General features: G+C 41.6%; 2 protein-coding genes across 2 annotated transcripts; one reads left to right on the top strand and one right to left on the bottom strand.

The window, feature by feature from the left end:
- Positions 1-294: 294 nt before the first annotated feature.
- Positions 295-26987, bottom strand: STMND1 (stathmin domain containing 1). Its single transcript, XM_052648904.1, has 5 exons — positions 26907-26987; positions 15778-15958; positions 12064-12215; positions 1265-1396; positions 295-579 (listed from the first exon to the last, which is right to left on the bottom strand). Exons 1-5 carry the CDS (start codon positions 26985-26987, stop codon positions 295-297), a joined length of 831 nt encoding a protein of 276 aa, XP_052504864.1.
- Positions 4380-5167, top strand: LOC128056214 (serine/arginine-rich splicing factor 10-like). The gene is given in 2 exon segments (XM_052648905.1): positions 4380-4392; positions 4395-5167. Coding segments are annotated over 2 exon segments (786 nt in total).

Below are 26987 nucleotides of genomic sequence, written 5' to 3'. Positions count from 1 at the left end.
TGAAAGGCATTTTCACAATGTTTGAAGCCACACTTAAGGAGAACAACAACTTTATAAAACCGAAGTTGGTCAAACTTTCCTTTTATTTAATTTTTTTGAAAGCCAGACTAGCCATTTAGTCGATTCAACTGAGCTCCAGCCCTGGCAGCTCTCACAATCATTCCTAAAGCCCAAGGCACATCCCAGGGGGTGAGGGGTCAGGCAGTCAGAGAAAACCGGAGACAGACTAAGAATGTCACACTTGGGGAAATGGATGCCTTTTCCTGAAATTCACATAAAATGGCTTAAGTTCTATCAGAATACGTCATCCGCTTGATTGTAGGACATGTCTGACTCCACAACCCCGATATTTTCGTAACTGTTGTTTCTATCATCAGAGGTACTTTCACTTTTACTCTTCTTCCTTTTCAGCAGTTTTCCTTCCTGCAGGTCAGATGGTTCAAATTCGGCACAACTCACGGTTTTGAGTCCTTTTGCAAACGGAACCTCCTCCCCAATTGGTTCAGCTGAATCTGAATGATGGGCTGGGGCCGGAAGTCGGTCACTCTGTAGCCTTTTTCTTATTTCTTCTTCTTTAGTCTGAAAAGCAGGGTTAAAGGGTGAAAAAAGAGTCCAAGTAACTCTCTCCAAGTTCTCATTAATACTGCCTGCAAGGAACATTCCTGGCATCTCTATTTCATTATGCAGTCATTCAACAGAGGTTGAGGAATTACTATTGAAGGAGACAGACCCCCCCCACCCCCATACCCTCCAGACACTCTCAAGAAGCTATGGTCTAGTCCTTGCTCTTTGGGAGGCCAACAAGAGACAGGCAAGTAAAGACTATCAGACCAAAGCCATGAAGGCTGGTTCCCAAAATGATGGCGGACAGAGGGTGATGGGGACCACGTGTGTGTGAATGCTGCAGGCCTTGTCTGAGGTCTGCACAGCCTCCGCTCAGCTCCCATCCTCCAACCGAGACCTCCTGCCGCCCGGGGCCCCAACTGATGTTTCTGTCTCTTTTCTTAATAGGAAGAAAATATCATACTTAATTCTCAGAAGCAGACAAAGTTGGCTTTATGGATGAAGCTGTAATTTGACCAAATTCAAGATGGTGCTTCATTTCTTCACCACACAAAGAGAACTTAAAAAAATTAAGTATGCAGCATGGGAAGCATAGAGATCACTAAAAGAATTAATACAATCCATGCAATTTGTCTGAAAGCTGCCGATTAGAGAGGATGGCTCATTCAGAGCAGCGCCCTTCACGTGAGAGCTGGGCTACCTTCCTATGCGCCTCCACCGCCTGCATCTTCTCTTCTATGTCCTTCATCGTGAAATCTTTTCCTTCCTTCTTGATCTTAAGTTTTTTCAGCCTGGCTGGTGGCTTTCTCAGTGGCTTCTCGGTCGTGCTCACCTGGAGGAAGACACTTTTTAAAATGGACAGACAAATGTATTCACTGGCAAAGAGAAAGGCAAGAGAGAATGAATAAACCATTGCTTAAGGTGTTAAGATTTTAAAAACAATGATGTGAAAACTGGTAAAAACTGAACTCACTCCTAAAGATTTAATTCCTGGTAACAACAGAACTAATTCCTAAAGAAAAAATATCTATTGGATGTCTAGGAAAAAAACAAACTATTATTAAAAAAAAAACAAAACCAAAAAACAAACATGAAAAAATGCAGAGATGGAGGAGGGCTGATAAGAAGGAAAAAAATCCGAAGAACACAAACAAGATGGGAAAAGATGGCAAATGAATGCTGGACGCATTTGTAATTCAAGGTAAAAAGTTAAACCCCATGATTTTTTAATATTCCACAAGCAACCAAAGACTTTCATTTGGGATTGAGATTAGTGTTAGAACTTTTGGTTTTATGGAGGAGAGGCTTAACAATCACTGATACAGCAACTCTGCTCTGCACTGGGCTTTGATGTTGGTTCTTTCCACATGTTTTCATGACTACAGACAAAAAAATCCATACTATTTACTATGAGGGCTTCCCAGGTGGCGCCAGTGGTAAAGAACTGCCTGCCAATGCAGGAGACATAAGAGACATGGGTTCTATCCCTGGGTCAGGAAGATCCCCTGGAGGAGGGAATGGCAACCCACTCCAGTATTCTTGCCCGGAGAATCCAATGGAGAGAAGCCTGGTGGGCTACAGTCCATGGGTCACAAAGAGTTGGACATGACTGTAGTGACTTAGCACGCATGCACTTCTCCTATGACTGGCTATCCTTTATATAGTTTAAAGCAGTGATAATGACTTTGATTATAATTACTAGTTATTAAAAAAGGTTAAACTGCTGTAAAGGGTTTGCAAAGAAAGTTTAATTTTTAAAAATAATATACCTTGGTTATGAAAAATTAAAATGATACATAAATAGTCCCCCAGTCCTCTGTTTAGGGGATCCAACCGTCCATCCTAAAGGAAATCAGTCCTGAATATTCATTGGAAGGACTGATGTTGAAGCTGAAACTCCAGTACTCTGGCCACCTGATGTGAAGAACTGACTCATTGGAAAAGACCCTGATGCTGGGAAAGATTGAAGGCAGGAAGAGAAGGGGATAACAGAGGATGAGATGGTTCGATGGCATCACTGACTCAATGGACATGAGTTTGAGTAAACTCTGGGAGTTGGTGATGGATAGGGAGGCCTGACATGCTGCAATCCATGGGGTTGCAAAGAGTTGGACGTGACTGAGCAACTGAACTGAACTGAACTGAATCCTCTGTTAACCAGCTGGGCCTTGAATGCATTCATCAGCATAAACTATTTTAAAGAGTTTGGTGTGGGTCTTTCCAGATATTCTCTGTGCTCATATTGCCATTCCCTTCTCCAGGGGATCTTCTCAACCCAGGTGTCGAATCTGGGTCTCCTGCATTGCAGGCAGATTCTTTACCATCTGAGCCACCAGGGAAGCCCCATGCCCATATATCTACATACATATATTAATATATTCACAGTACATCTGTCATATTCAACCACTCAATGAAATTATACTATATACAACCCACTCCGGTATTCTTGCCTGGAGAATTCCATGAACAGAGGAGTCTGGCAGGCTGCAGTCTGTAGAACCACAACGAGTTGGGCACAGCTAAGCAACTAACACACTAACTTGCTTTATTGCAGTAGCCTGGAACTGAATCCACAGTATCTCCAGCCTAGGTAGTACCCCTGTATATAGTTCTAGTTGCTTTCTCTAAAGACTTTTAAAGACAAAGGAGCTATTGATATTCATTTTCATATCTGAAAGACTGTGTCTTCAGATTGCAAGATGGTAATTACTAAGAAGATAAATCACACAAAGAGAAACAGTTCAGCACAGCAGGAAGAGCACCAGACCCAGACTCACACAGCCTCAGGTCTGAATCCTGGCTCAGTCACGGTGTGGCTTTGCACAAACTCATAACTCTGTAGGCTTTCCCTTCCTCATTTGTAAAATAGGTTTCGTAATACACATTTCACAGTCTTTGTTTTTATAAAAGGAAAGTATGCAATAGCCACTCGATAAACGGTGATTACTTTTCATTCAGTGAAAGCATGGACTTTGTCCAATGACAGCACACGGAATCACACCAAACACAGTACTTGTCAAGAAGGGGACAAATGAGATTCAGAAGCTTGGGGGCCAGCAGGCAGGGGTCCTGGACTCTATTTCATCCCGGGTCTACCACTGCTACCACTAGGTGACCTGACACAAAGCATTTCGTCTCTCTGGACTCACTTTTCTCAAAATTATACTATAGACGCTGCTCTGCAATCTGCTGAGGGCGGCTAAGGTTCCTTCCAGCTTTAATATCTATGATTCTTGGAAAGCCTTTTAAAGGGAAAACATTTATTAAAGTTTTGGCTCAGTTGCAGCCTTCAGACAGTTTTATGTGGTGAGAAATTGTGCACTGCAGGAAAACTGGGAGATGTTTGTCAAAGCAAGTTCCCCTCCCCCACTCTTGTTTTATTTTTTTATCACCATTGGCTTTTAGGCTCCCTGACAGCCAAAGCTATCTGCTGAAAAGACAGATATGCTTGCTATGGGGGCTCAACTAGAGAGACTGTAAAATTAGGAGAAGATAGTGTTTTTAGGGACATTCACTCAGAGAGGGCTAAGGAGAATACGATACAGTCATCTAAAATCCAATAAAGAAAGGTTCCTTCAGGCTTACACAGGATCTGAACCTTGATTTAAGTGATGGGATCAACAGTTGCCAGAGAACTTGGGCTTTCCAGTTTGGGTGGACTCTTCCTGTGGCTTTATCCAAAAATGACTCTTAAGAAACCATGTGGGCGGAGCCCTGTAGCTGTGTGTGTGTGTGTCTGAGGAGGATCCGGCGCCGAAGCTGCGGACGGTTTGCTGAGCCCGTTAGTGTCCCTGCGGAGACTCAACGCCGGCGTCATGTCCCGGTACCTGCGCCCCCCAACACGTCTCTCTTCGTGAAGAACGTGGCCGACGATACCCGGTCTGAAGACTTACGTCGGGAATTTGGTCGTTATGGTCCTATAGTTGATGTGTATGTTCCACTTGATTTCTACACTCGCCGTCCAAGAGGATTTGCATATGTTCAATTTGAGGATGTTCGTGATGCCGAAGATGCTTTACATAATTTGGACAGAAAGTGGATTTGTGGACGCCAGATTGAAGTACAGTTTGCACAGGGGGATCGAAAGACTCCAAATCAGATGAAAGCCAAGGAAGGGAGGAATGTGTATAGTTCTTCACGCTATGATGATTATGACAGATACAGACGTTCTAGAAGCCGAAGTTATGACAGAAGAAGATCAAGAAGTCGGTCCTTCGATTACAACTATAGAAGATCTTATAGTCCTAGAAACAGTAGACCGACTGGAAGACCACGGCATAGCAGAAGCCATTCCGACAATGATAGATTCAAACACCGAAATCGATCTTTTTCAAGATCTAAATCCAATTCAAGATCACGGTCCAAGTCCCAGGCCAAGAAAGAAATGAAGGCTAAATCACGTTCTAGGTCTGCATCTCACACCAAAACTAGAGGCACCTCTAAAACAGATTCCAAAACACATTATAAGTCTGGCTCAAGATATGAAAAGGAATCAAGGAAAAAAGAACCACCTAGATCCAAATCTCAGTCAAGATCACAGTCTAGGTCTAGGTCAAAATCTAGGTCAAGGTCTTGGACTAGTCCTAAGTCCAGTGGCCACTGATAGTATAAACCATGATATTTTTAGGCATGTATCATTCATTTACTCATAGTTTGGTTTACTTAAGTTATCAGGAATACAATGTTGCAATGATGCTTAAAAAACACTTGTCAGTTTTCCCTGTACCAGGCAATGGTTATAATTAAAATGATATGCTGTTGAGAAGCCACTCTTAAGAGTCCAGTTTGTTTAATGTTATGGGCAGCTACCAATTCGTGGTGTCTCTGTATATTTTTGTAAAGATTCTCATTTTTTATGCTTGAAGTATTGGTGAAAAGATGTTGGTTGACCATAATTTGCAACATTGTCTTACTAAAAATAAACTTCCATATCCATACTTGGTAGAACTGTTAACCTAGAAATGTAGCTTGCTAATAAGATAGAATGATAAAAAAGTGAAGGTGTAGCCACAGTACAACACTGACCGACCAGACACATTTAGGTTCAGGGTGGACCTGTTTGTCTTGTCAAGATGTCTAGGCCCGTGATGGTAATTTATGGCACAGTGTGGAATAGTTCTTTTGTTAACCCCCACTGTCTTGGAAAATGAGAAGTGGGTTAAGTAGCATTTTCAGGCAGATTGAAACAAGGAGCCTTCACTTTCCTGGTTTCTATGAAGATTTGGAACCATACAAACGTCGGAAAAACTCACCTTAAAACTTGGGCAGGTTGATGATGGCAGAAATAATTTTAAGGGGAAAAGAATGCTCTTATGTAGTTACTCTCAACTTTAAGGAGCGTTGTTGACCATAATATTGCGTAGTTTTCTTACTGCTGTTAAAAGCAAGTAAAGTGTTTCAAAGGAGGTTTTGTTTGTGAGTGTGCATAGTGTAAGAGGACTGAATTTTGATGCTTAAAGCACTTGGTGTGTGCATTTGTATCAAAATGTGCCCATCTCTTTATGAAGGAAGCTTGTTCTTCACACCTCAGTTTATTTAGCATGAGGCAAGTTAAAAAAACAACACTCCCATTCTAAGTGATTCTCTGGTGCCATGAGATTTAAAATAACTTTGAAAAAAATTAATTTCAAGAAAGTCACATCTCTTTGAGTTTTTGATTATCAGTGTAGTACCTGATAAAAATAAGAGAATAATACCCTACTCTATAAAAATTCCTGACATCTCTTTGTGAGATCATGTGGGGGCAATAAAAAGTGACTTGATATGTCCAGTCTCATTTCAGAGTAAAAGCTAGCATCTTTAAAATTTTAGATCGCTTGCTTACAGGCATAAGTAAGAAATGCTGTGGGGAAACTATCCCTTTTAGAGGATTACTTTTTTCAGTTTTGGTTTTAGAGATCTAGGCCTTGCCTGTAAAGAACAAAAGGTGGTTTTTAAATACTGTTTGTGGAATGTGTTTAAAGGATTGATTCTAGAACCTTTGTATATTTGATAGTATTTCTAACTCATTTCTTTACTGTTTGCAGTTAATGTTCATGTTCTGCTATGCAATCATTTATATGCACGTTTCTTTAATTTTTTTAGATTTTCCTGGATGTATAGTTTAAACAAAAAGTCTATTTAAAACTGTAGCAGTAGTTCGCAGTTCTAGCAAAGAGGAAAGTTGTGGGGTTAAACTTTGTATTTTCTTTCTTATAGAAGCTTCTAAAAAGGTATTTTTATATGTTCTTTTTAACACATATTGTGTACAACCTTTAAAACATCAATGTTTGGATCAAAACAAGACCCAGCTTATTTTCTGCTTGCTGTAAATTAAGCAAACATGCTATAATAAAAACAAAATGAAGGAAATAATGATTAAAAAAAAAAAAAAGAAACCATGTGCTTCCTACCCCTTGTGGAGGTTAATCCTACCTGGGCAAGCCCTGTCCTTTCTTGAGTTTGACATTTTAAAGAAAAGCCTTCCAAGGCCTGAGAAAATCTATCTGTATTCTTTACGACTGGATTTTATGAAGTCAGGAGTTATCAACTATCATTTTGTACCATTTATCAAAAATGATAGCATTATATGATCACGTTATACCTAGAGAGCTACCCATAGAAACCATACAAAAAAATCAGCTTCAAAACCTATAGAAGTTATTAGTTCAACTATTTTCTTTACGAGCAGCAGCAGGGGATGGCACGCCCAAAGACGCTGTAATAAGTTGAGGGGTCTTGTTTCTAGCCAACCTACCTTGTATACATTACTTCTGGCACCCTCAGCACTTTTCTAGTTAACTATTGACCGACAAATAAACTTACTTTGGCTATACTCCCTTAGTGAGAGTCTTGTGCATAGAGTGAGGCAGATTCTCAGAAGAGATCTGTCATTCCTGCTCATTGTTAAAACCTCCAAGACAGTCATTCTGAGCGTGAACTGCCATTACTTTGTCTTTATCTGGTCAACTTCCTCCCCCTTAAAAAAACTCCCCATGAGGTTCAACAATGTCAGAAACTCTGATACACTGTCAACAAATTCCCTAACAGTATTGAAAGTTATCAAGGACAGGAGTTGGCTTGAAATGGGAATCATCTTGGACCAGAGATAGGAGGACTCAACAGAGGATTCAGAGTCTTGTGCAGGGAAACCCAGGATGGGAGAAATGAGTTTGGGATAAAAGAATCTTAAGTGGATAATGGGTTTCCCTGCTCAGTGGTAGAGAATCTGCCTGACAGTTGAGGAGACCTGGGTTTGATCCCCTGGGTCAGGAAGATCCCCTGGAGAAGGAAATGGCAGCCCACTCCAGAATACTTGCCTGGAAAATTCCATGGACACAGGAGCCTGGTGGGGTTCCTCTGGGATAGCAAAGAATCGGACATCACTTAGAGACTCAGTTCAGTCAGTTCGGTTGCTTAGTCGTATCCAACTCTTTGCAGCCCCATGAACTGCAGCACGCCAGGCTTCCCTTTCCATCACCAACTTCTGGAGTGTGCTCAGACTCATGTCCATCGAGTTGGTGATGCCATCCAACCATCTCATCCTCTGTCATCTCCTTCTCCTCCTGCCTTCAATCTTTCCCAGCATCAGGGTCTTTTCCAGTGAGTCAGTTCTTTGCATCAGGTGGCCAAAGTATTGGAGTTTCATCTTCAGCATCAGTCCTTCTAATGAATATTCAGTACTGATTTCTTTTAGGATTGACTGGTTGACTTAGTGATTAAACAACAAAGTGGATAATACCTATGTGGATAAATGAGAGCCGATCCCATCTCTTTAAAGAGATCTGTACCAAGCCATACACATATTTACATGTGTACCTAAAACCAATTTACATTCATAATACAGTCACTGGAGTCTCATGAGAATGTTTTAAAATGTACTGGACGATTCACTTGGTCTGATAATTTAGCTTCTTAACATTGTATTTCTTACATATAATTATAATTCTGAGTGAACGTAACACCTATTAGTATGAATATGCTTTCAGGCAGGTTGTCCAGGAGGACATAGTACTGGCTAAAAAGCAGATGATGGAAAAAATTGAGAAAAAAGACGACAGGGGGTACTTCCCTGGTGGTCCAGTGGTTAAGACTCTACACTTACAATACAGGGGCAGGGGTTCCATCCCTGGTCAGGGAACTAAGATCCCACATGCCATATGGAGCAGCCAAACAAACAAACAAAAAGACAATGGGGGCCCCTGGACAAAGACAGAGCTGTGGACTTCTAGGAAGAGACAAGGTCATAGGGGAGTCCCCTTTTCAGCATCCTTTATTCTATTTCACTCTAAAGGATGACAGAATTAAAGATAACAACCTGGCTAAGACAGGGCAGATCTACGTCAAAAATTCCCTTATATTTAAATAACTATTGGTCCACAGATGGAAAAAAAAAAAACTATTGGTCTACTTAAGAAGTCTTATTTTTAAAGTATTCTCACATTTACTGTTCTGGTTTTTTTTTTCTCATAATATTTCATTTAAAGTTTTTTTTTAAAGCCCCCAGTGAAGAATGGTGTTTACAAGTCTGAATCCAACCTATTGTAGTACCTACTGACACTAACATTGCTTTTTTTTTGACTATTCCCTTTTTGTTTCCTTTGGCTCTTTGTTTCTTAGTTAAAAGTATTAACTATCTCATGATATTTTCATTCTTAATACGGTTCCCCTTTCAGTCCTGCGATATTCATTCTCATCTTTTTGCATTGGTCTTATAACTTTCCCCCAGATATTCAAGATCTCTGGTGTCTGACATACACGGTTTCAGCTATACATGAATTGAAAGAGACTTCACCCGTGACCCTGAACAATTATATCTCTTCATTTCCATACGCTTCCGAGGTACCGTCTTAGTCCTCTAGTGAACAGATGCTCTATTTTCTGGAATATTTTAGGACTTTCTTTCAGGGTGAATGGAGGAATTTTAGTTTCGAAGGCTTTAACCCTTCCCAGCTTGATCATGAATGTGAGGGCTTGGTGTACACTTTTACTGACACTTCAGGGCAGTACTTCTCAGCCTGGGCTGCTCAGGAGAACCCTGGGAGCTTTCAAAGCAACACATTCTGGGGCCCAGCCTCTGCCACTGGTCCCAGGAGTTCTGAAAGCTTCCTGGGTGATGCAAATGTTCAGGTTAAGGACTGTGCTAGGTATTAAGATGAATTACTGTTCTGGCCTGTTGCAAGTCTGGCTTTTGTTGGACGTCTTGGCCCAATTCCAAACCAAAAAAAAAAACAAAACCAGACTGTCCTGTCACATTTAAATCCTTCTGAGAACACTCTAACTATGCTCCACCAGCATTCCATTTCTGCATAATACGAATACAAACACAGCCTTCATCTTTGGCTCTCTTAATGATGTTATTGAAAGTCAAGCCTGTAGTTTTCATTTTTTAATAGATACGTTTCTTTCACGATGCAGCTTATATTAATTAACCTTGCTGGTCCCCTAGTGAGGTCTGAGTCTGAATTCATTCATCTCTGGCATTGGAATCACTGAAAAATATTTTAATGCTACTCCCACTGGTGTGAACATCAAGGGACAATAGCATCTCTCTTCAGAAGTCATTGCTTAGTTACCGAATGTCCACACAATCTATCTTCTCCAGATGGCTCTCCTGGTTTTTTTTTTGATCCACCTTTTATTTTCTGATTCCCCAGAGATTCATTTACAGCAAGAAAAAAATCTCTCCTAGCCTTTTTCATATTAAAGACACACCATTTTTTAGTACTTTGAAGTAAGATGCTCCTGCTGCTGCTGCTAAGTCGCTTCAGTCATGTCCGACTCTGTGCAACCCCATAGACGGTCTGCCACCAGGCTCCCCCGTCCCTGGGATTCTCCAGGCAAGAACACTGGAGTGGGTTGCCATTCCCTTCTCCAAAGGAAAGTAAGATAAGGTACTCCAAAATGCCCTGTATCCTGATAGCTGGTGTTGTTATACAAATGTAAATTGTCATTATGTTGGCATCATTTTTTCCATCATATGGTCCATTTTTACCTTCCCTCACTTCCTCTTATTGGCAGCTTGAAAATATCACTCATAAGGCTTAACAATCTCCTTCCTTTCCCTCAATACTTTCTACAGCATCTATTTTTTCCTTCTTCAAAAGAAAATGCCATGTTGGCTTTTATTCATGCGTTCTCAGCAAGTCCTACACACAGAGAAGGAAATTACCTTTATTGAAACACTAAGTGACTTAGTCTTGGTGGCAAACTTGATTTCAATAATGAATCTTTTTATTCCCTATTGATTGTTTTCCCTACAACACAGGAGACTGGCCACCACTGAGGCGGCTTTGATATAATTTCAGGCCTTAATTTCCATCATTTCAGGTTCATTCTTTTCTTTCCTGCTCATTTTCCCTTAGGCCTCTTTTCTGTGTTATTTCTTCTTTTCATCTTCTTTTTTCCTCTGTCTATGCTTTAGGATTAGGGCTTCCCTGGTGGCTCAGAAGTTAAAGCGTCTGCCTGGAATGAGGGAGACTTGGGTTCGATCCCTGGGTCGGGAAGATCCCTTGGAGAAGGAAATGGCAACCCACTCTCGTACTCTTGCCTGGAGAATCCCATGGAGGGAGGAGCCTGGTGGGCTACAGTCCATGGGGTCGCAAAGAGTCGGACACGACTGAGCGACTTCACTTCACTTCACTTCACGCTTTAGGATTACAGGTACTGCTGGGAGCAGTGGCTTTAAAAGAAACCCAAACAAACAAGAGAACTAAGCAAAACAACACCAAGCCTGCTAGCCTCACCACAGGTTTACAAAGAACTTATTCAAAAGTGAAGAACTCAAGACTTTGACCAAAACCAGTTAAAATCAGGATAAAACGAACTGCTCACACTACAGGAAAACAATGAGTGATTAGTTAAGATGAACTGACAAAGAAAAATAGGGTATAACAATTTTTATCATTTCATTTTATTTCCTCATGATTGACTTCTAGGTGTGTATATAAATGATAAGCATATCTGCTCTAGCTTTGGTATTTAGGCCTATTTTCTTATTGGATAAGCCAGCGTTCAGTTCTATATTCACATACCTAATACAGAGGCAATGTTTAATAAAAATTGCTGAAAGAAGGAAGGCATTTTATTCAGTGGGTCTTAGGTTTCAAGTTTGGTAAAACCCAAGATATGTCTTATTGGATTCATTAATCATTAATGATCAGGCAATTCCTGAATCCATAGAGAAGGATGGTGTGTGGAGGGGTGAGGGAGTTAATGGGAGGAAAAACCTGGCTTAGATAAATGCTGTAGTATAATCTGTATTGTGACACTAAGATGCATATTGCTGGAAAAAATAACTCGCGATCAGTCATATCCTATTGCTATTTTTAACTCTGTAGGGCATGCTGAGTCACTCAGTCATGTCTAGAGTGGATTATTATTTTCCAGGGGATCTTCCTGACCCAGGGATCAAACCTGAGTCTCATGAGTCTCCTGCACTGGCAGGCAGATTCTTCAGCACTAAGCCACCCGGAAAGCTCATTTTTCCTATAAGTTAGTGTTAATCACAAAATTACTTGCCATGACATCGTATGATTCTCCATTTCTAAATACTTTGCTGTGGCTCTGTATTATTCCTTGAACGATTAACTCCTCCAGAATGTCTGATGACGTTTGTCGCTCTCGATTCTCTAAGGGTTGGGGTTTATGGATTAATCCATTGATCACTAGGTCTTCCAAAGGAAAAGAAAGAGAGACAGTGAAATTTAAGCACAATGATTTTATCAATTAAATGCTAATTACATGCCTTATAAATCATGCTAAATAATTAATTCTTAGTCTCAACACTTGTACCTAAATATGTTTCTATTACAAATCTTTATAATCCTTTGAAGTTCAAATCCTTAATGTTCTTACAGAGGATACACATCAACATAATATAATGTTTACTTAGCAGGTTGGAATATTAACATAACAAAAAAGTCTTTCATGTGCTGCTATATACTACATTTTTGTTGTAACAACACATATACACTTGGGTATGATTACACAGGTTCTGTGCAATAATTATGAAGCTAAACCACAGGCACAAACGAGATAGTCTTTCAGTGACTCTCATGAGTTGCGGTTTGGTTTCTATGCTTTGTATACAAAGGATAAACAGCGTGATGTTGCCAAGAGACTTCTAGTTCTGCAACCCTGAGTTTACAATTACGCCATCTGCTAAATCTACATAAGTAAAAGCATGCCTTTTTGAAAAGAGTCTTTGAACCAAATCAGAATTGGAGTCAAGTGGTAGCTAAGTTTTTATCAGTTATTCTAAAAATGGCACAGAAACAGTTTATAGGGGAGCACTAAAGAGAGGGACCACCCCATTACACATCACCCAATTATATAAGTAAGCAAGGAAGCATCCCGTCTTCACAGCCTCATAAAATAAAGGTGCAATGAGGGGTCCCTCGAAATGAGCTCTCAGGTGGTCCAGGTGTTAAGACTCCGTGCTCCCAGTGCAGGGGGCACGGGTTCGATTCCTGGTCAGGATACTGTATGCTGCACAGCACAGCCAAAATAAATTAAATAAATAGTCTCTAGCCACTGACACTTCAAAAAAATGAAAGAAAGAAGGGAGCTCTCTTGTATTTTAAGACGCTCTTTCCATCCAATGGATGAAATCTTTTCATGAACATTTCTAACATCACTGTATAACGAAGACAGTTTTCATGAATTTGTAATGGGAAGATAGGAAAAACCCCCAGACGCACACACACACAAACCAGATGTCTCTCACTTAAGAATATTGACCTTCTTGAAATTTTAAACAAACATACTCTGTAGCTGTGAAGAGCAGGGGTGCAGAGAGGAGACAGAGAGGAAACTGTGTACACACTAAGTTGCTTCAGTCGTGTCTGACTCTGCGACCCCATGGACTGTAGCCCGCCGGGCTCCTCTGTCCATGGGATTTCCCAGGCAAAGATACAGGAGTGGGTGGCCACTTCCTTCTCCAGGAGAATCTTCCCACCCTAGGGATCAAACTCACGTCTTCAGTGTCTCCTGCCTTGGCAGGTGGATTCTTTATCACTGCGCCACCTGGGAAGCCCCAGAGGAAACTGGGATGAGAACAAATAGAAAGCTCAGGGCACTGGTTGTTATTCATCCTGTGGGGAGCTCTTCCCTGAAAACAAATTGGTACTGCATTTTGAAAACACCTGCTCTTGTGGCTCAGCCCCTCCCCCGCTGGTCTCTCTCCTGCTTCCCTGGGGCCTCCCGCCCCACACTGCTCTCAACAGTGTATACAGATGGCAGGACTGCCTGTCTAGAGGCACCCAGGTCCCCGTCCTCCTGATTATCTGTAGTCTGTTAACACGTGGTTAGCGAGCATTCGTATTGCAGTCTAGGAGGGATTCTCATCAACAGAATTATCAGAGAGAAAAAACACATGTGCTGGCCCAACACTGAGGGTGAGGGGGGCATCTCTGCCCTGCTTCCCCTACCCCTCCCTCATCCTTAGAGGTCATGCTGCACTTTGTCAGAAGCACAAGACGAGGAGCAATGTGAAACTTGTGATGGACTTAGCGAATATTACACTTAATGAAATATCAGACACAGACACAGACTATACAATATCACTTATATGTGGAATCTAAAAAATAACACAAACAAATGTATATGCAAAACAGAAACAGATTCACAGATATAGAAAACACACTGCTGCTGCTGCTGCTGCTGCTAAGTCGCTTCAGTCGTGTCCGACTCTGTGCGACCCCATAGGCGGCGGCCCACCAGGCTCCCCCGTCCCTGGCATTCTCCAGGCAAGAACCCTGGAGTGGGTTGCCATTTCCTTCTCCAATGCAGGAAAGTGGAAAGTGAAAGGGAAGTCGCTCAGTCGTGTCTGACTTCGCGACCCCATGGACTGCAGCCCACCAGGCTCCTCCGTCCATGGGATTTTCCAGGCAAGAGTACTGGAGTGGGGTGCCATCGCCTTCTCTGAGAAGACACACTAGTGGTTACCAAAGGCGAGAAGGAAGGGAGTAGGGGCAAGATAGAGGTAGGTGATGAAGAGACAGTCGACTATGCATAAGGTGGATAAGCAAGGAAGATGTATTTTCTAGCCCAGGGAATTATAGCCATTATCTTGCAATAAATTTTAATGGCATGTATAATCTGTAAAAATACTGAATCCCTACGCTGTACTCCTAAGACTAATACCATTATTGTAAATCAATTATGCTTCAGTTTAAAAGATAAATAAAATGGGCATAAAAAAAAAGGAGGTTTGTCATAACCCGAGTTGCCACAAAAGTCCAAGTAAAAGAATGTCACTTACTATCCAATTTATTTTCCAACTCTAACTGGTTCCTAGGGAAGAAACTATGGGAATGAGGAATGAAATGAAAGCTTTCCCCTTCGAATAAAAGAGAGTACTCTTCCTTGGAGTCTGATAAGTTCAATTTGTTTTAAAGGCTGAAGAAATACAAATAACAGCTCTTAACACCAGAAGGTAGCTCAAGTAAAGTGAAACACGCCATTAAAAAAAAAAAAAAGGGCCCACTAACAGTTTCTAAAGAACACACTAGGTCAAAATTATATCTTTGATGTTTTTGGAAGATACTTTTACTATATATCTGCTGATAGCTTTGAATGGGGAGAGACAGGAGAAATAGTTGGATGTAGGTTTTACAGATTTTTTAAATGTAGAACTTTGCCTTGTAAAGATGTTAGTATGGTGGGAGTTTTGAGGAATTTAACTAAAGCCTGGGCAACTGCTATTCCCAAGGCCTTATCCAACCACCAATAAGAGCTCTTAGTTTTTTTAGTTAACTAATTAATTAGGCTGTGCCGGATCTTAGATGTGGCATGTGGGAGCTTCCAACTTAGATGCAGCATGCGGGAGCTTCTACCTTAGAGGCAGCATGCAGTTTAATTGCAGCACGTGGGATCTAGCTCCCTGACGAGGGATCAAACCCAGGCCCCCGGCATTGGGAGTTCGAAGTCTTAGCCACTGGACCACCAGGCAAGTCCTAAGGCTTTTAGTTTTAAGTAAAAAAGAAAGTTTTAATTATGTCATCAACAAAATTTTTAGTATCTTATTAATTCATGATGTGAGTAAGTAATGGTTAGTATTACTCACATAATGAAGGCCTAAGGCTAACTCCTAATGTCTTAGTGATGGGACCTTATCACTTGAAGCACTGCCTGGAACACAAAAAGCAGTGATGTGAGTCCCCAGACACACATTATAAAATGTATCCAGAGAAACAGTATTTTACAGAGATCAACACATACGGGGATCGTTACCTGAATTTAGTCTTCTGTTTCTTTCACTAGGAGATGGGAAACTTTCTGGAATAGTTCCCGGTAAGCTTCCCAACTGGGCCTGCTTGTCCAGGTCTCCGGGGCTGCCCATAGCGTCCTCGGGCAGTGAAGTTTCAGTCGGGGTTCTGTAATTCTCCCCAGAATGAGCCACACTGACATCAGCCTGTGAAAAGGGAATGGCTTTGTGAGAGTCAAGACTTCTTAGAAAATGGTTTCTTTTTAAAAATTTTATGGAAGTACAGTTGATATACAATTTTTTGTTTTTTAAATGTATTTTTATTTATTTATTTGGTTGCACCAGGTTTTAGGTGTGGCACGTGGGATCTTAAATCTTCGTTGCAGCATGCAGGATCTTCAGTTGCAGCAGCTGAAGTCTTAGCTGTGGCATGTGGGATCCAGTGCCCTGGCCAGGGATTGAACCCAGGCCCTCTGGATTTGGAGCGTGGAGTTTTAGCCACTGCACCACCAAGAGAAGTCCCAGAAAATGGTTTCTTGGAAAATGAAAATGTCACAGGGTCTGCTTGATGAATACATAGTCAATTGGTTATCTGTGGGAGGCTGAATAGTACCCAGCAACCTGTCGATGTGACCTTTTAAGGCAAAAGAGACTTCTCTTTTTGCCATAAATTAAGGACTTTATGATAGCAGGAGTATCCTGGGAGCTCTGAATGTAATCACACGTGTCCTTAGAAGAGGGAGGCAGAAGAAGATACCACTACAGAGAGGGAGATGGTGATGTGACGTCAGAAGCAGGACCCAGTTGAAGATGCCGCAGTGCCAGCAGCCAAGAAATGCAGCTCTAGAAGCTGGGAAGATCGAGGGAAATGTCAGTGAGAAGATGCTTGAGTTGACATGAGTTGACTTGAGTTTATGAATGAGCTTCCAGTTGTTTAGTCGCTAAGTCACATCCGAATCCTTTGTGACCCCATGGACTATAGCCCGCCAGGCTCCTCCGCTCATGGGATTTCCCAGGCAAGAACACTGGAGTGGGTTGCCATTTCCTTCTCCAGGGGATTTTCCTAACCCAGGGATCAAACCCAGGTCTCCTGCATTGCAGGCAGATTCTTTACCACTGAGCCACCAGAGAAACCCGAAGTCCCAGTACGGAAAGGGTAAAAGTCATTCTGGACACAGGAAAAGTACAAAGGACGGTGGGATGTGAAAGAACACGGTGAGCTCAGAAACTTGAATTATTCCAGTTAAGCAGAAATAGACTGATGTAGAAAGTGGTAGCTGCTGAGGTGGGAAAGTCTTTTGTGACAAGTAGATACATGCCATTTTGCTTTGAAGGCAACAGGAATCCTTTGTAGGCTTTTTATACAGGAAGTGAAATAAAGTGATCAGGTGTGATTTTTAGAAAAATCGCTCTTGGGTTAGCGCCCACAGCAGGAGTAGAGGGAAGGAAGGGACAAAATGGGGTGACCAGTATGAGGACTGCAACTGTCCAGGTGAGACTGGATTAAACAGGAACTGGGACCCTGGCCGTGGAAGTGGGGGAAAGAGTAGGCCCCAACATATTAGAAAGGAGGGTTAACAGACCTTCTCAGAGCTTCAGTTTAAAGGAGGCAGGCCCCTTCTGGCTCTAAATTATGACTCTAGGGACCAAGAAGAAAACATTCCCTCTAGCAAAATAGTCAGAAGCCAGGACATCAGCATAAAACTCTTGGTTGCTGTTGTTCAGTTCCTCAGTCACGTTGGACTCTTTGTGAACCCATGGACTACAGCACGCCAGGCTACCCTGTCCTTCACTATCTTCTGGAGTTTTCTCAGATTCATGTCCATCAAGTCAATGATGTCATCCAACCATCTCATCCTCTGTTCCCCCTTCTCCCCATGCCCTCAATCTTTCCCAGCATCAGGATCTTTTCCAGTGAGTTGGCCCTTGGTACTTTCACAATTAAAAAAAAAAAAAGAAAAAAACAATTTAAAATAGTTGAGTCCATCTGACCACTTTCTGGAAGCATTCCAAAGCTCCTTCAGAGGTTAAGGAGGAACCACCATTGATAGGTTGAGGGCCCCTGTCATCCTCACATTCTCGTAATTCTGTTAGCCATTCTTGTATGTTCTATTAGTAGGGAGACTTGCATTGCTTTTCATCCTGTTTACAGAACATGATCATTCCAGCTAAACCAACATCAGTTCATTATGTTGAGACCTAATTAGTTCTGTGGTTCAGAACTACACAAGAAAATATGATAAACCAACCAACTGAACAAACAAAGAAGTAAGCAAACAAAAACTCAACGGTCCTGAAATACGACCCAGCTCAAGGATAAAGGGTGAGAACAACTACAGGCTTTTCTCTTTGTCTCTTCATCTCTCTCTTCTCAGACTCAGTTATAGTGCATACAGTCCCTGAATAGTAAGCTGACCCTGGAAAAGAGTCTTTACATATAACATATTCCATGCTATGTTATTATATAATAACAGTCATGTTTTATCAGACAGGGCCTCCTTTTCCTTTGTTGTATGAAATATATATATATAGCTATAGGTATCAGTTCAGTTCAGTTCAGTTCAGTCGCTCAGTTGTGTCCGACTCTTTGCGACCCCATGAATCGCAGCACGCCAGGCCTCCCTGTCCATCACCAGCTCCCGGAGTTCACTCAGACTCACGTCCATTGAGTCAGTGATGCCATCCAGCCATCTCATCCTTGGTCGTCCCTTTCTCCTCCTGCCCCCAGTCCCTCCCAGCATCAAAGTCTTTTCCAATGAGTCAACCCTTCGCATGAGGTGGCCAAAGTACTGGAGCTTCAGCTTTAGCATCATTCCTTCCAAAGAAATCCCAGGGTTGATCTCCTTCAGAATGGACTGGTTGGATCTCCTTGCAGTCCAAGGGACTCTCAAGAGTCTTCTCCAACACCACAGTTCAAACGCATCAATTCTTCGGCGCTCAGCCTTCTTCACAGTCCAACTCTCACATCCATACATGACCACAGGAAAAAACCATAGCCTTGACTAGACGGACCTTAGTTGGCAAAGTAATGTCTCTGCTTTTGAATATACTATCCAGGTTGGTCATAACTTTCCTTCCAAGGAGTAAGCGTCTTTTAATTTCATGGCTGCAGTCACCATCTGCAGTGATTTTGGAGCCCAAAAAAATAAAGTCTGACACTGTTTCCACTGTTTCCCCATCTATTTCCCATGAAGTGATGGGACCGGATGCCATGATCTTCATTTTCTGAATGTTGAGCTTTAAGCCAACTTTTTCGCTCTCCTCTTTCACTTTCACCAAGAGGCTTTTTAGTTCCTCTTCACTTTCTGCCATAAGGGTGGTGTTATCTGCATATCTGAGGTTATTGATATTTCTCCTAGCAATCTTGATTCCAGCTGTGTTTCTTCCAGTCCAGCATTTCTCATGATGTACTCTGCATAGAAGTTAAATAAGCAGGGTGACAATATACAGCCTTGACGTACTCCTTTTCCTATTTGGAACCAGTCTGTTGTTCCATGTCCAGTTCTAACTGTTGCTTCCTGACCTTATACAGATTTCTCAAGAGGCAGGTTAGGTGGTCTGGTATTCCCATCTCTTAAAGAATTTTCCACAGTTTATTGTGATCCACACAGTCAAAGGCTTTGGCATAGTCAATAAAGCAGAAATAGATGTTTTTCTGGAACTCTCTTGCTTTTTCCATGATCCAGCGGATGTTGGCAATTTGATCTCTGGTTTCTCTGCCTTTTTTAAAACCAGCTTGAACATCAGCTATAGGTATATATATCTCATATTATATTTATATTTCATGTAACAGGAAAAGGAGACCCTGTCTGATATTTATCTTTAAGGGGCTCACAGTTCACATTGAAGGTAAAGATTATATCCAGCATTCTTGCTCCTCTTGCCAAATGAGCTATTAAAACCCAATCTATGAAGTGATAGTAAAACAGATATTTTTTACAAGTTCCTTTTGTTTCACAGATCCATCGGTTTTTGAACCTAGCAAAGCACTGAGTTACACATGGGGACTAATTTTGCCATTTAAAATTTTCCAGGGGAGATCCTCAAACGGGGAACTGATTTAACAGCAACAACAACAAAACAAACAAAATGCCCACGTTGGAACTGAGAGCAAGTTTGAATGTTTTTAGTCTAACACATGGATTTTCACAAAGATATCTGTCAATTACAAGTCAGAGTAGATTTAAATTCCACACAACCTCCCAATTGTTTCATCAAAGCAGCTCATCCAGGCCTGAGCAAGAATCTTTCCCATTTATGCTTGTTTAAATACAGTCTGCCTTCAAGCTCTGTCAGTGACCAAAACGCAAATTGTAGCTAGTGAAACACAATCTTCCAGCATAAAAGAACATATACCTCTTAGCACTGCTTTTATAGTGTCCCACAGGTTTTGGATTGTTGTGTTTTCATTTTCATTAGTTTCTATGCATATTTTGATTTCTTTTTTGATTTCTTCTGTGATTTGTTGGTTATTCAGAAGTATGTTGTTCAACCTCCATATGTTGGAATTTTTAGTAGTTTTTCTCCTGTAATTGAGATCTAATCTTAATGCATTATGGTCAGAAAAGATGCTTGGAATGATTTCGATTTTTTTGAATTTATCAAGTTTAGATTTATGGCCCAGGATGTGATCTATCCTGGAGAAGGTTCCATGAGCACTTGAAAAAAAGGTGAAATTTATTGTTTTGGGGTGAAATGTCCTATAGATATCAATTAGGTCTCACTGGTCTAATGTATCATTTAAAGTTTGTGTTTCTTTGTTGATTTTCTGTTTAGTTGATCTGTCCATAGGTGTGAGTGGGGTATTAAAGTCTCCCACTATTATTGTGTTATTGTTGATTTCCCTTTTCATACTTGTTAGCATTTGTCTTACATATTGCGGTGCTCCTATGTTGGGTGCATATATATTTATAATTGTTATATCTTCTTCTTGGATTGATCCTTTGATCATTATGTAGTGGCCTTCTTTGTCTCTTTTCACAGCCTTTGTTTTAAAGTCTGTTTTATCTGATGTGAGTATTGCCACTCCTGCTTTCTTTTGGTCTCTATTTGCGTGGTATATCTTTTTCTAGCCCTTCACTTTCAGTCTGTATGTGTCCCTTGTTTTGAGGTGGGTCTCTTGTAAGCAGCATATAGAGGGGTCTTGTTTTTGTATCCATTCGGCCAGTCTTTGCCTTTTGGTTGGGGCATTCAACCCATTTACGTTTAAGGTAATTATTGATAAGTATGATCCCGTTATCATTTACTTTATTGTTTTGGGTTCGGGTTTATACACCCTTTTCATGTTTCCTGTCTAGAGAATATCCTTTAGAATTTGTTGGAGAGCTGGTTTGGTGGTGCTGAATTCTCTCAGCTTTTGCTTGTCTGTAAAGCTTTTGATTTCTCCTTCGTATTTGAATGAGATCCTTGCTGGGTACAGTAATCTGGGATGTAGGTTATTGTCTTTCATCACTTTAAGTATGTCTTCCCATTCCCTCCTGGCCTGAAGAGTTTCTATTGAAAGATCAGCTGTTATCCTTATGGGAATCCCCTTGTGTGTTATTTGTTGTTTTTCCCTTGCTGCTTTTAATATTTGTTCTTTGTGTTTGATCTTTGTTAATTTGATTAATATGTGTCTTGGGGTGTTTCGCCTTGGGTTTATCAGCACTGTTTATAATAGCCAGGACATGGAAACAACCTAGATGTCCATCAGCAGATGAATGGATAAGAAAGCTGTGGTACATATACACAATGGAGTATTACTCAGCCGTTAAAAAGAATTCATTTGAATCAGTTCTGATGAGATGGATGAAACTGGAGCCGATTATACAGAGTGAAGTAAGCCAGAAAGAAAAACACCAATACAGTATACTAACACATATATATGGAATTTAGAAAGATGGCAATGACGACCCTGTATGCAAGACAGGAAAAAAGACGCAGCTGTCTATAACGGACTTTTGGACTCAGAGGGAGAGGGAGAGGGTGGGATGATATGGGAGAATGGCATTCTATCATGTATACTATCATGTAAGAATTGCATTGCTAGTCTATGTCTGACGCAGGATACAGCATGCTTGGGGCTGGTGCATGGGGATGACCCACAGAGATGTTATGGGGAGGGAGGTGGGAGAGGGGTTCATGTTTGGGAACACATGTAAGAATTAAAGATTTTAAAATAAAAAAAATAAAAAACTTTATACAAAAAAAAAAAAAGAAAAAAAAAAAAGAACATATACCAACAGCCTTCAGTTTCTAGAGCAGAAATTTTAGGTTTTTCTCTTTTGCAAACTAACGATGTCTTTCAAATATCTTATCTATGTGCAACACATTCTGGAAGTTTTAACATTCAATTTCATAATCTAGACTTGAGAAAAGATGTAGTTCAAAGATGAGAGATATTTACAAATTAATTAGATCTATGCCTCATGGGAATATGGTGTAGACAGTTTTCCTGGTCTGTCTATGCATGCAGAGTTTATATTTTCACACCAATGAGAAGTCTAACTGTAATGGTATGGGGGTTGGGAGGTGGGTAGAAGGTTTTATTTTGTCCTTGAGATGAAGTTGTAGCAGAAGTACAGAATCAATGTTTTCATATTTTGTATTGATTTTATTTTATGCTTCGTTGTCTTGGGATAAAAATCCAGCAATTTTAGACAGATGTGAAAAGCTGTGAATTCCAAAGTAACAGCTATGCATGGGCATTATCAGCATCCCAAGAAAGGTATTACTTTTAACTATAGAAAGGTATTTTGTTGGTTGGTTGGTCTGATGGCAATTATATGTTGTGTTCTAACGCTTTGTAGAAACAAATCTGATGAACAGTTTGGAAGGAAAGAGTCATCTGTCACAGTTCCCTGGAGCTGAAACCTTCCTATTGGCAGATAACTGATAAATATATTTGTCTGTAAACATATAGGAAGAATTTTTCTCATTAAATTTTGATTCTTTGTAGTTTATTTCAAATAAACATAATAAGAAATAGCAACCCTCCAAAAACATTATCCTGAATATTCATTGGAAAGACTGATGCTGAAGCTGAAGCTGCAGTACTCTGGCAATCTGATGTGAAGAACTGACTCATTGGAAAAGACTCTGATGCTGGGAAAGATTGAAGGCAGGAGGAGAAGGGGATGACAGAGGATGAGACTGTTGGATGGCATCACCGACTTGATGGACATGAGTTTGAGCAAGGTCCAGGAGTTGGTGATGGACAGGGGAGCCTGGTGTGCTGCAGTCCATCGGGTCATGGGGTCGCAAAGTCAGACAAGACTGAGCAACTGAACTGAATCAAAAACAACTAGAAATATATATATATTTTTTTAAATGCACTTTAAAAAGTTAACTCCCTTTACTGATGACAAACAAGAATTTTCCTGTCAAAGTTTAAGGGAAAACTGCAAAGGATACTCAGAAATCATCTATTCCAATTTAGTCTCTCCCCTTTTATATAAGGCAAGAAACTTTGAGTTGATCACATGGAAGAAGAGCATTTCTTCTAAGAACAGTTCCCCATGCTTTCTTTATTATGTATTATTTTATTACCATGTCTTCTTGCCACTTTAAGGTACAGTGAACAGAAATTCGGCAGACAGATCTCAAGAAGTTAGGTTCAGAATATTTTAAAGTTGAGCTGCTAAGAAACATAAATATTTCAGGCAAACAAACGTGTTCATCTCATTTAAAAGGCACTGCGTAACTAGGGAACTCTCAAGCCCTATGCATTTATGAAGGTTAAAAAAAAGTGCTGTTCTGATAGCCAGAGAGTATTTAGTTAATAATTATATTTTTCCCAGATTGGATTTCCAAAGTCAAATGTTTGGAGTAGGGAAAGAGAGTCAGGTCTGAGCCTATTTTCAGGTCATTTTAATATCTAATTTCCTCCTTGCTGACTGTCATTAGTTCAGTTATGCTCCTCGGAGACAAGAAGAGGCTAAGGAATCTGAGGAGCTCATGTCAGCATCAGCTTTACTTGCAGTCACCCCAAAACATTCATTAATGTCTGCTCTGCACCGGACACCGTAGTGAGCACTGGAAACTAAGACAAAAAAAACAGTTCTTTCCTTCGGTAGCAGCTTAGGATGGGAGGCTAGCACGGAAATAAATAAGCACAATAAATGTTTTGAAATATGATGGGAGAAGGTATGAAGTTCAGTCTGCCAGCATGGGGGGAGGGCCAGGGTTATAGAGAAGAGTGGTCTTGAGTCATCTTGAAACCTGGGGGCATATCTGCCTGTGGTCCAGGAAGATGTAGAAGGTAGAGCTGAAGGAAAGAGGATGTGGGGGGCAAAGGCACAGAGATAGGAACAGAATGGGGTTGGGGAACCTGTGGTGAGGTTTGATTAGAACAGAGGAGCAGGGAGAGATGAAACTGGGGCATCTGACCAGCAGCAGCTTGAGGGTGGCTGGTAAGGTGTGCTAAGAGCTTTGTGTTTTATTTCACATAAATAATTATAATAATAGTGATTGTAATAACTAACATTAATAGTGACTGAAATAACTAATAGTTGTAATAATAGTGATTATGGTAACTAATATTAATAGTGACTGCAATAACTAATAATTGTAAAAACAGTGATTGCAATAACCAATATTAAGTGCTTATCCTGTGCCAAGCTCTGGTATGAGCACTTAATGTGAACTGAATTCATTTATTCCTCCCAGCAACTCTACAAAATAACTATCATTACTTTCTTTTTACAGAAAAGGAAGCCAGGGCACAGAGAAGTCAAATAACTGGACCCAAGTCACACAGCTGATAAGTGGTGAATCCAGAAATCAAACCTAGGTAGTCACACACTTGATCATCGGTGGATATGCCTACCTAGTGGGTCAGTGACTTTTTTCCAGCAGAGAACGGACATAATCAGATTTTATTTTAGAATGATCCCTCTGGAGGTCACGTGGAAGATTGGAGCTGCAGGGCAGGTAGAAGCTGGTTGTGAAGGAAGCACCCAGGGAGACTAGTTAGGAGTGTTGTACAAAAATCCAAGCAAGGGGCGATGACTGTCTTACCCAGGATAGGTCAGGAAGAAACCCAGAACCCTTCCCAGCCTTGGGAATGCTTGGTCCAAAGGGACCCAATGTATTTGACACTTGGAGATGATTGCTTTTCAGCACTCCTCCTCTATAAAATATATATATATTTTTTTCAGTAATAACCATGAGATGGGACAAATGATAATGGCCATAAAACAAACAGAAATAGTGAAAATTTTCTTCTACTGAAGTCTTCTATGTAATCATGCCAGTGAAAATAAATTTTAAAAGATTTTTATACCAAAAAAGGGAAAAACAGAATGGATTAGTACTTTAAAGTCACATTAATATATTTGGGGGGAAAAGAGAAAAAAAAAGTATTCTTAATGTTATTCCCCAACGGTGATGAATAAAAAAGATGATCAAATTGCTCCCAAGAAGCCCATAAATCTATGAGGGCAAAGGAGCTTAAACAAACATCTACCATGGGATAAGGGAGTGTCACAGTGTTTGGGCAGTGGAGCTTGGGTTCAGTGTGGAGGGACAGGTAGGAGTTCATCAGGAGGACCAGGAATGGGGCCCAGGGAAGATATTCCAGGAAGTGGGAATGGCATGGGGGAAAGACACGGAGTGTGATGAAGCCTGGAAGAACTGGGCACTGCAGCTTCTTATTTTGGCAGACGAATGCAAAGGACTGGTGAGGAGAGGATGATATCAGAGAGACCGATGAGACCAAAGGTAAACTTTCACGCAACAAAGGCAACTTTTCCTTAGGAAGACAGGAGGCGGTGTGGAAGACAGCCTGGTTAGGGTGGTGATGAGAGAGGCAGAAAGACAAGACCCAGTGTAAAAGGCAATGGTTTCTTGAAAGCAGACAGTGGTAGTTGGGATGAAAAGCAGAAAGCAGTGTTGAAATAGGTGTGCATCTGGGCACAGGAGTCCCCCGGCGGACCATGCTTGAGTCCCAACCTTTAGTAAGTCTGGTTTGTTTTTGATGTATTTACACACAGTAGGTGTTGTAACTGATACTGCAGAATGACTTACCCACCACCTGCTGAGAGAGTGTTTGCTCTTTAAACTGTATTTCCAAACATGCCCTTTAGGAATGTGTGTTAGCCACTCAGTCGTGTCAAACTCTTTGTGACCCCATGGACTGTAGTCCACCTGTCCATGGGATTCTCCAAGCAATAACACTGGAGTGGATCGCCATTTCCTTCTCCAGAGGATCTTCCCGACCCAGGGACTGAACCCCGGGCTCCTGCAATGCAGGCAGCCTCTTTACCAACTGAGCCATCAGGGAATATAGGAAGGGCGACATGATATCTTGATTTGCGGCAGACAGTATGGGCTTATATTGGATTGTCTGGGCAAATTTATTAATAGGGTTGCCTTTCACTCTTAAGAGTATCCTGCTTTTGATGATAAATTATATGGTAACATGATCTTGGGATAACCCCTCTAGAAGGGACCTTGGTGGGTTCCTAGTTCTCTTTGTGGAAGTCTCGCGATGGTAGTGACGATGTCAAGAATCATGGACCTCATTTTTGCCTCCACCAGCCCATTCCTCCATGCCCTAGCCTGGGGGGCGGGGGGGTGGGGGGGCGCGGCGTAAACTGCCCCATCGTGTCTCTATAAGAATTACGGGAGAGTGGTGGAGTCCTGAAATGAGACTCCTGACAATTCGGCACTGTCTCCGGCTGTTCCCCCAAAACAAGCTGTACAGCCTCTGGCAAGTGGTCCACCTCCCTGGGCCTCGGGATCCTCTTGTGAGAAACAAGAGAGCTCAGCTAGACAGCTGCGGAGGTCTCCTCCGGGTCTTACTCCCATCAGGGAAGCCGATAATATAGGGCGGCTCCCAGGAAGTCTCATCTTCCCTGGGGCATCACCACCAGCCCAGTTCCATGCAGAACGCGCCGTAGTCCCGTTAGCCCCGCCTCTGGCCCGGGAGTGTGACCACCTTCGTGGGCTCTTGAAACCCAAAAGCTAGGCCTAGAGCAACACGAGTCCTGGTTGAGAAGGCAGTTAAATCCCCGCTGAAGCAAGCCGCTCCCTCCCTGTCCGCCCAATGCTCAGGCACCAGGCGGGCTGTGATCGCCCGCAGGGCCCTCTCCAGCCGCCTCCAGGCGTGGGACTCGCCAGGCCTCCCAGGCAAGAGGCTGTACAGTTTGTCTGTTTTGTATGTGTGTGCTTTTACCTTGAATCCCTCTTCCCAGCCCTTCCTGGGCGCGGGCACGCGTCTCCTTTCTTCCTCGGGTTGGGAAGGTCCGCAGCCCAT

Source organism: Budorcas taxicolor, chromosome 11, assembly GCF_023091745.1.
Source record: "Budorcas taxicolor isolate Tak-1 chromosome 11, Takin1.1, whole genome shotgun sequence".
Lineage (NCBI taxonomy): Eukaryota > Metazoa > Chordata > Mammalia > Artiodactyla > Bovidae > Budorcas > Budorcas taxicolor.
The sequence above is the reverse complement of the archived record's forward strand: the minus strand, read 5'-3'. Positions and strand labels throughout refer to the sequence as shown.

Coding starts and splice junctions, on each gene's coding strand:
- STMND1 (XM_052648904.1), bottom strand. CDS start 26,987: ATGGGCTGCGGACCTTCCCAACCCGAGGAAGAAAGGAGACGCGTGCCC. Junction 15,959..26,906: donor GCTGGGAAGAGGGATTCAAG/GTAAAAGCACAC, acceptor CCCTTTTCACAG/GCTGATGTCAGTGTGGCTCA. Junction 580..1,264: donor CGGTGGAGGCGCATAGGAAG/GTAGCCCAGCTC, acceptor CCTGCTTTTCAG/ACTAAAGAAGAAGAAATAAG.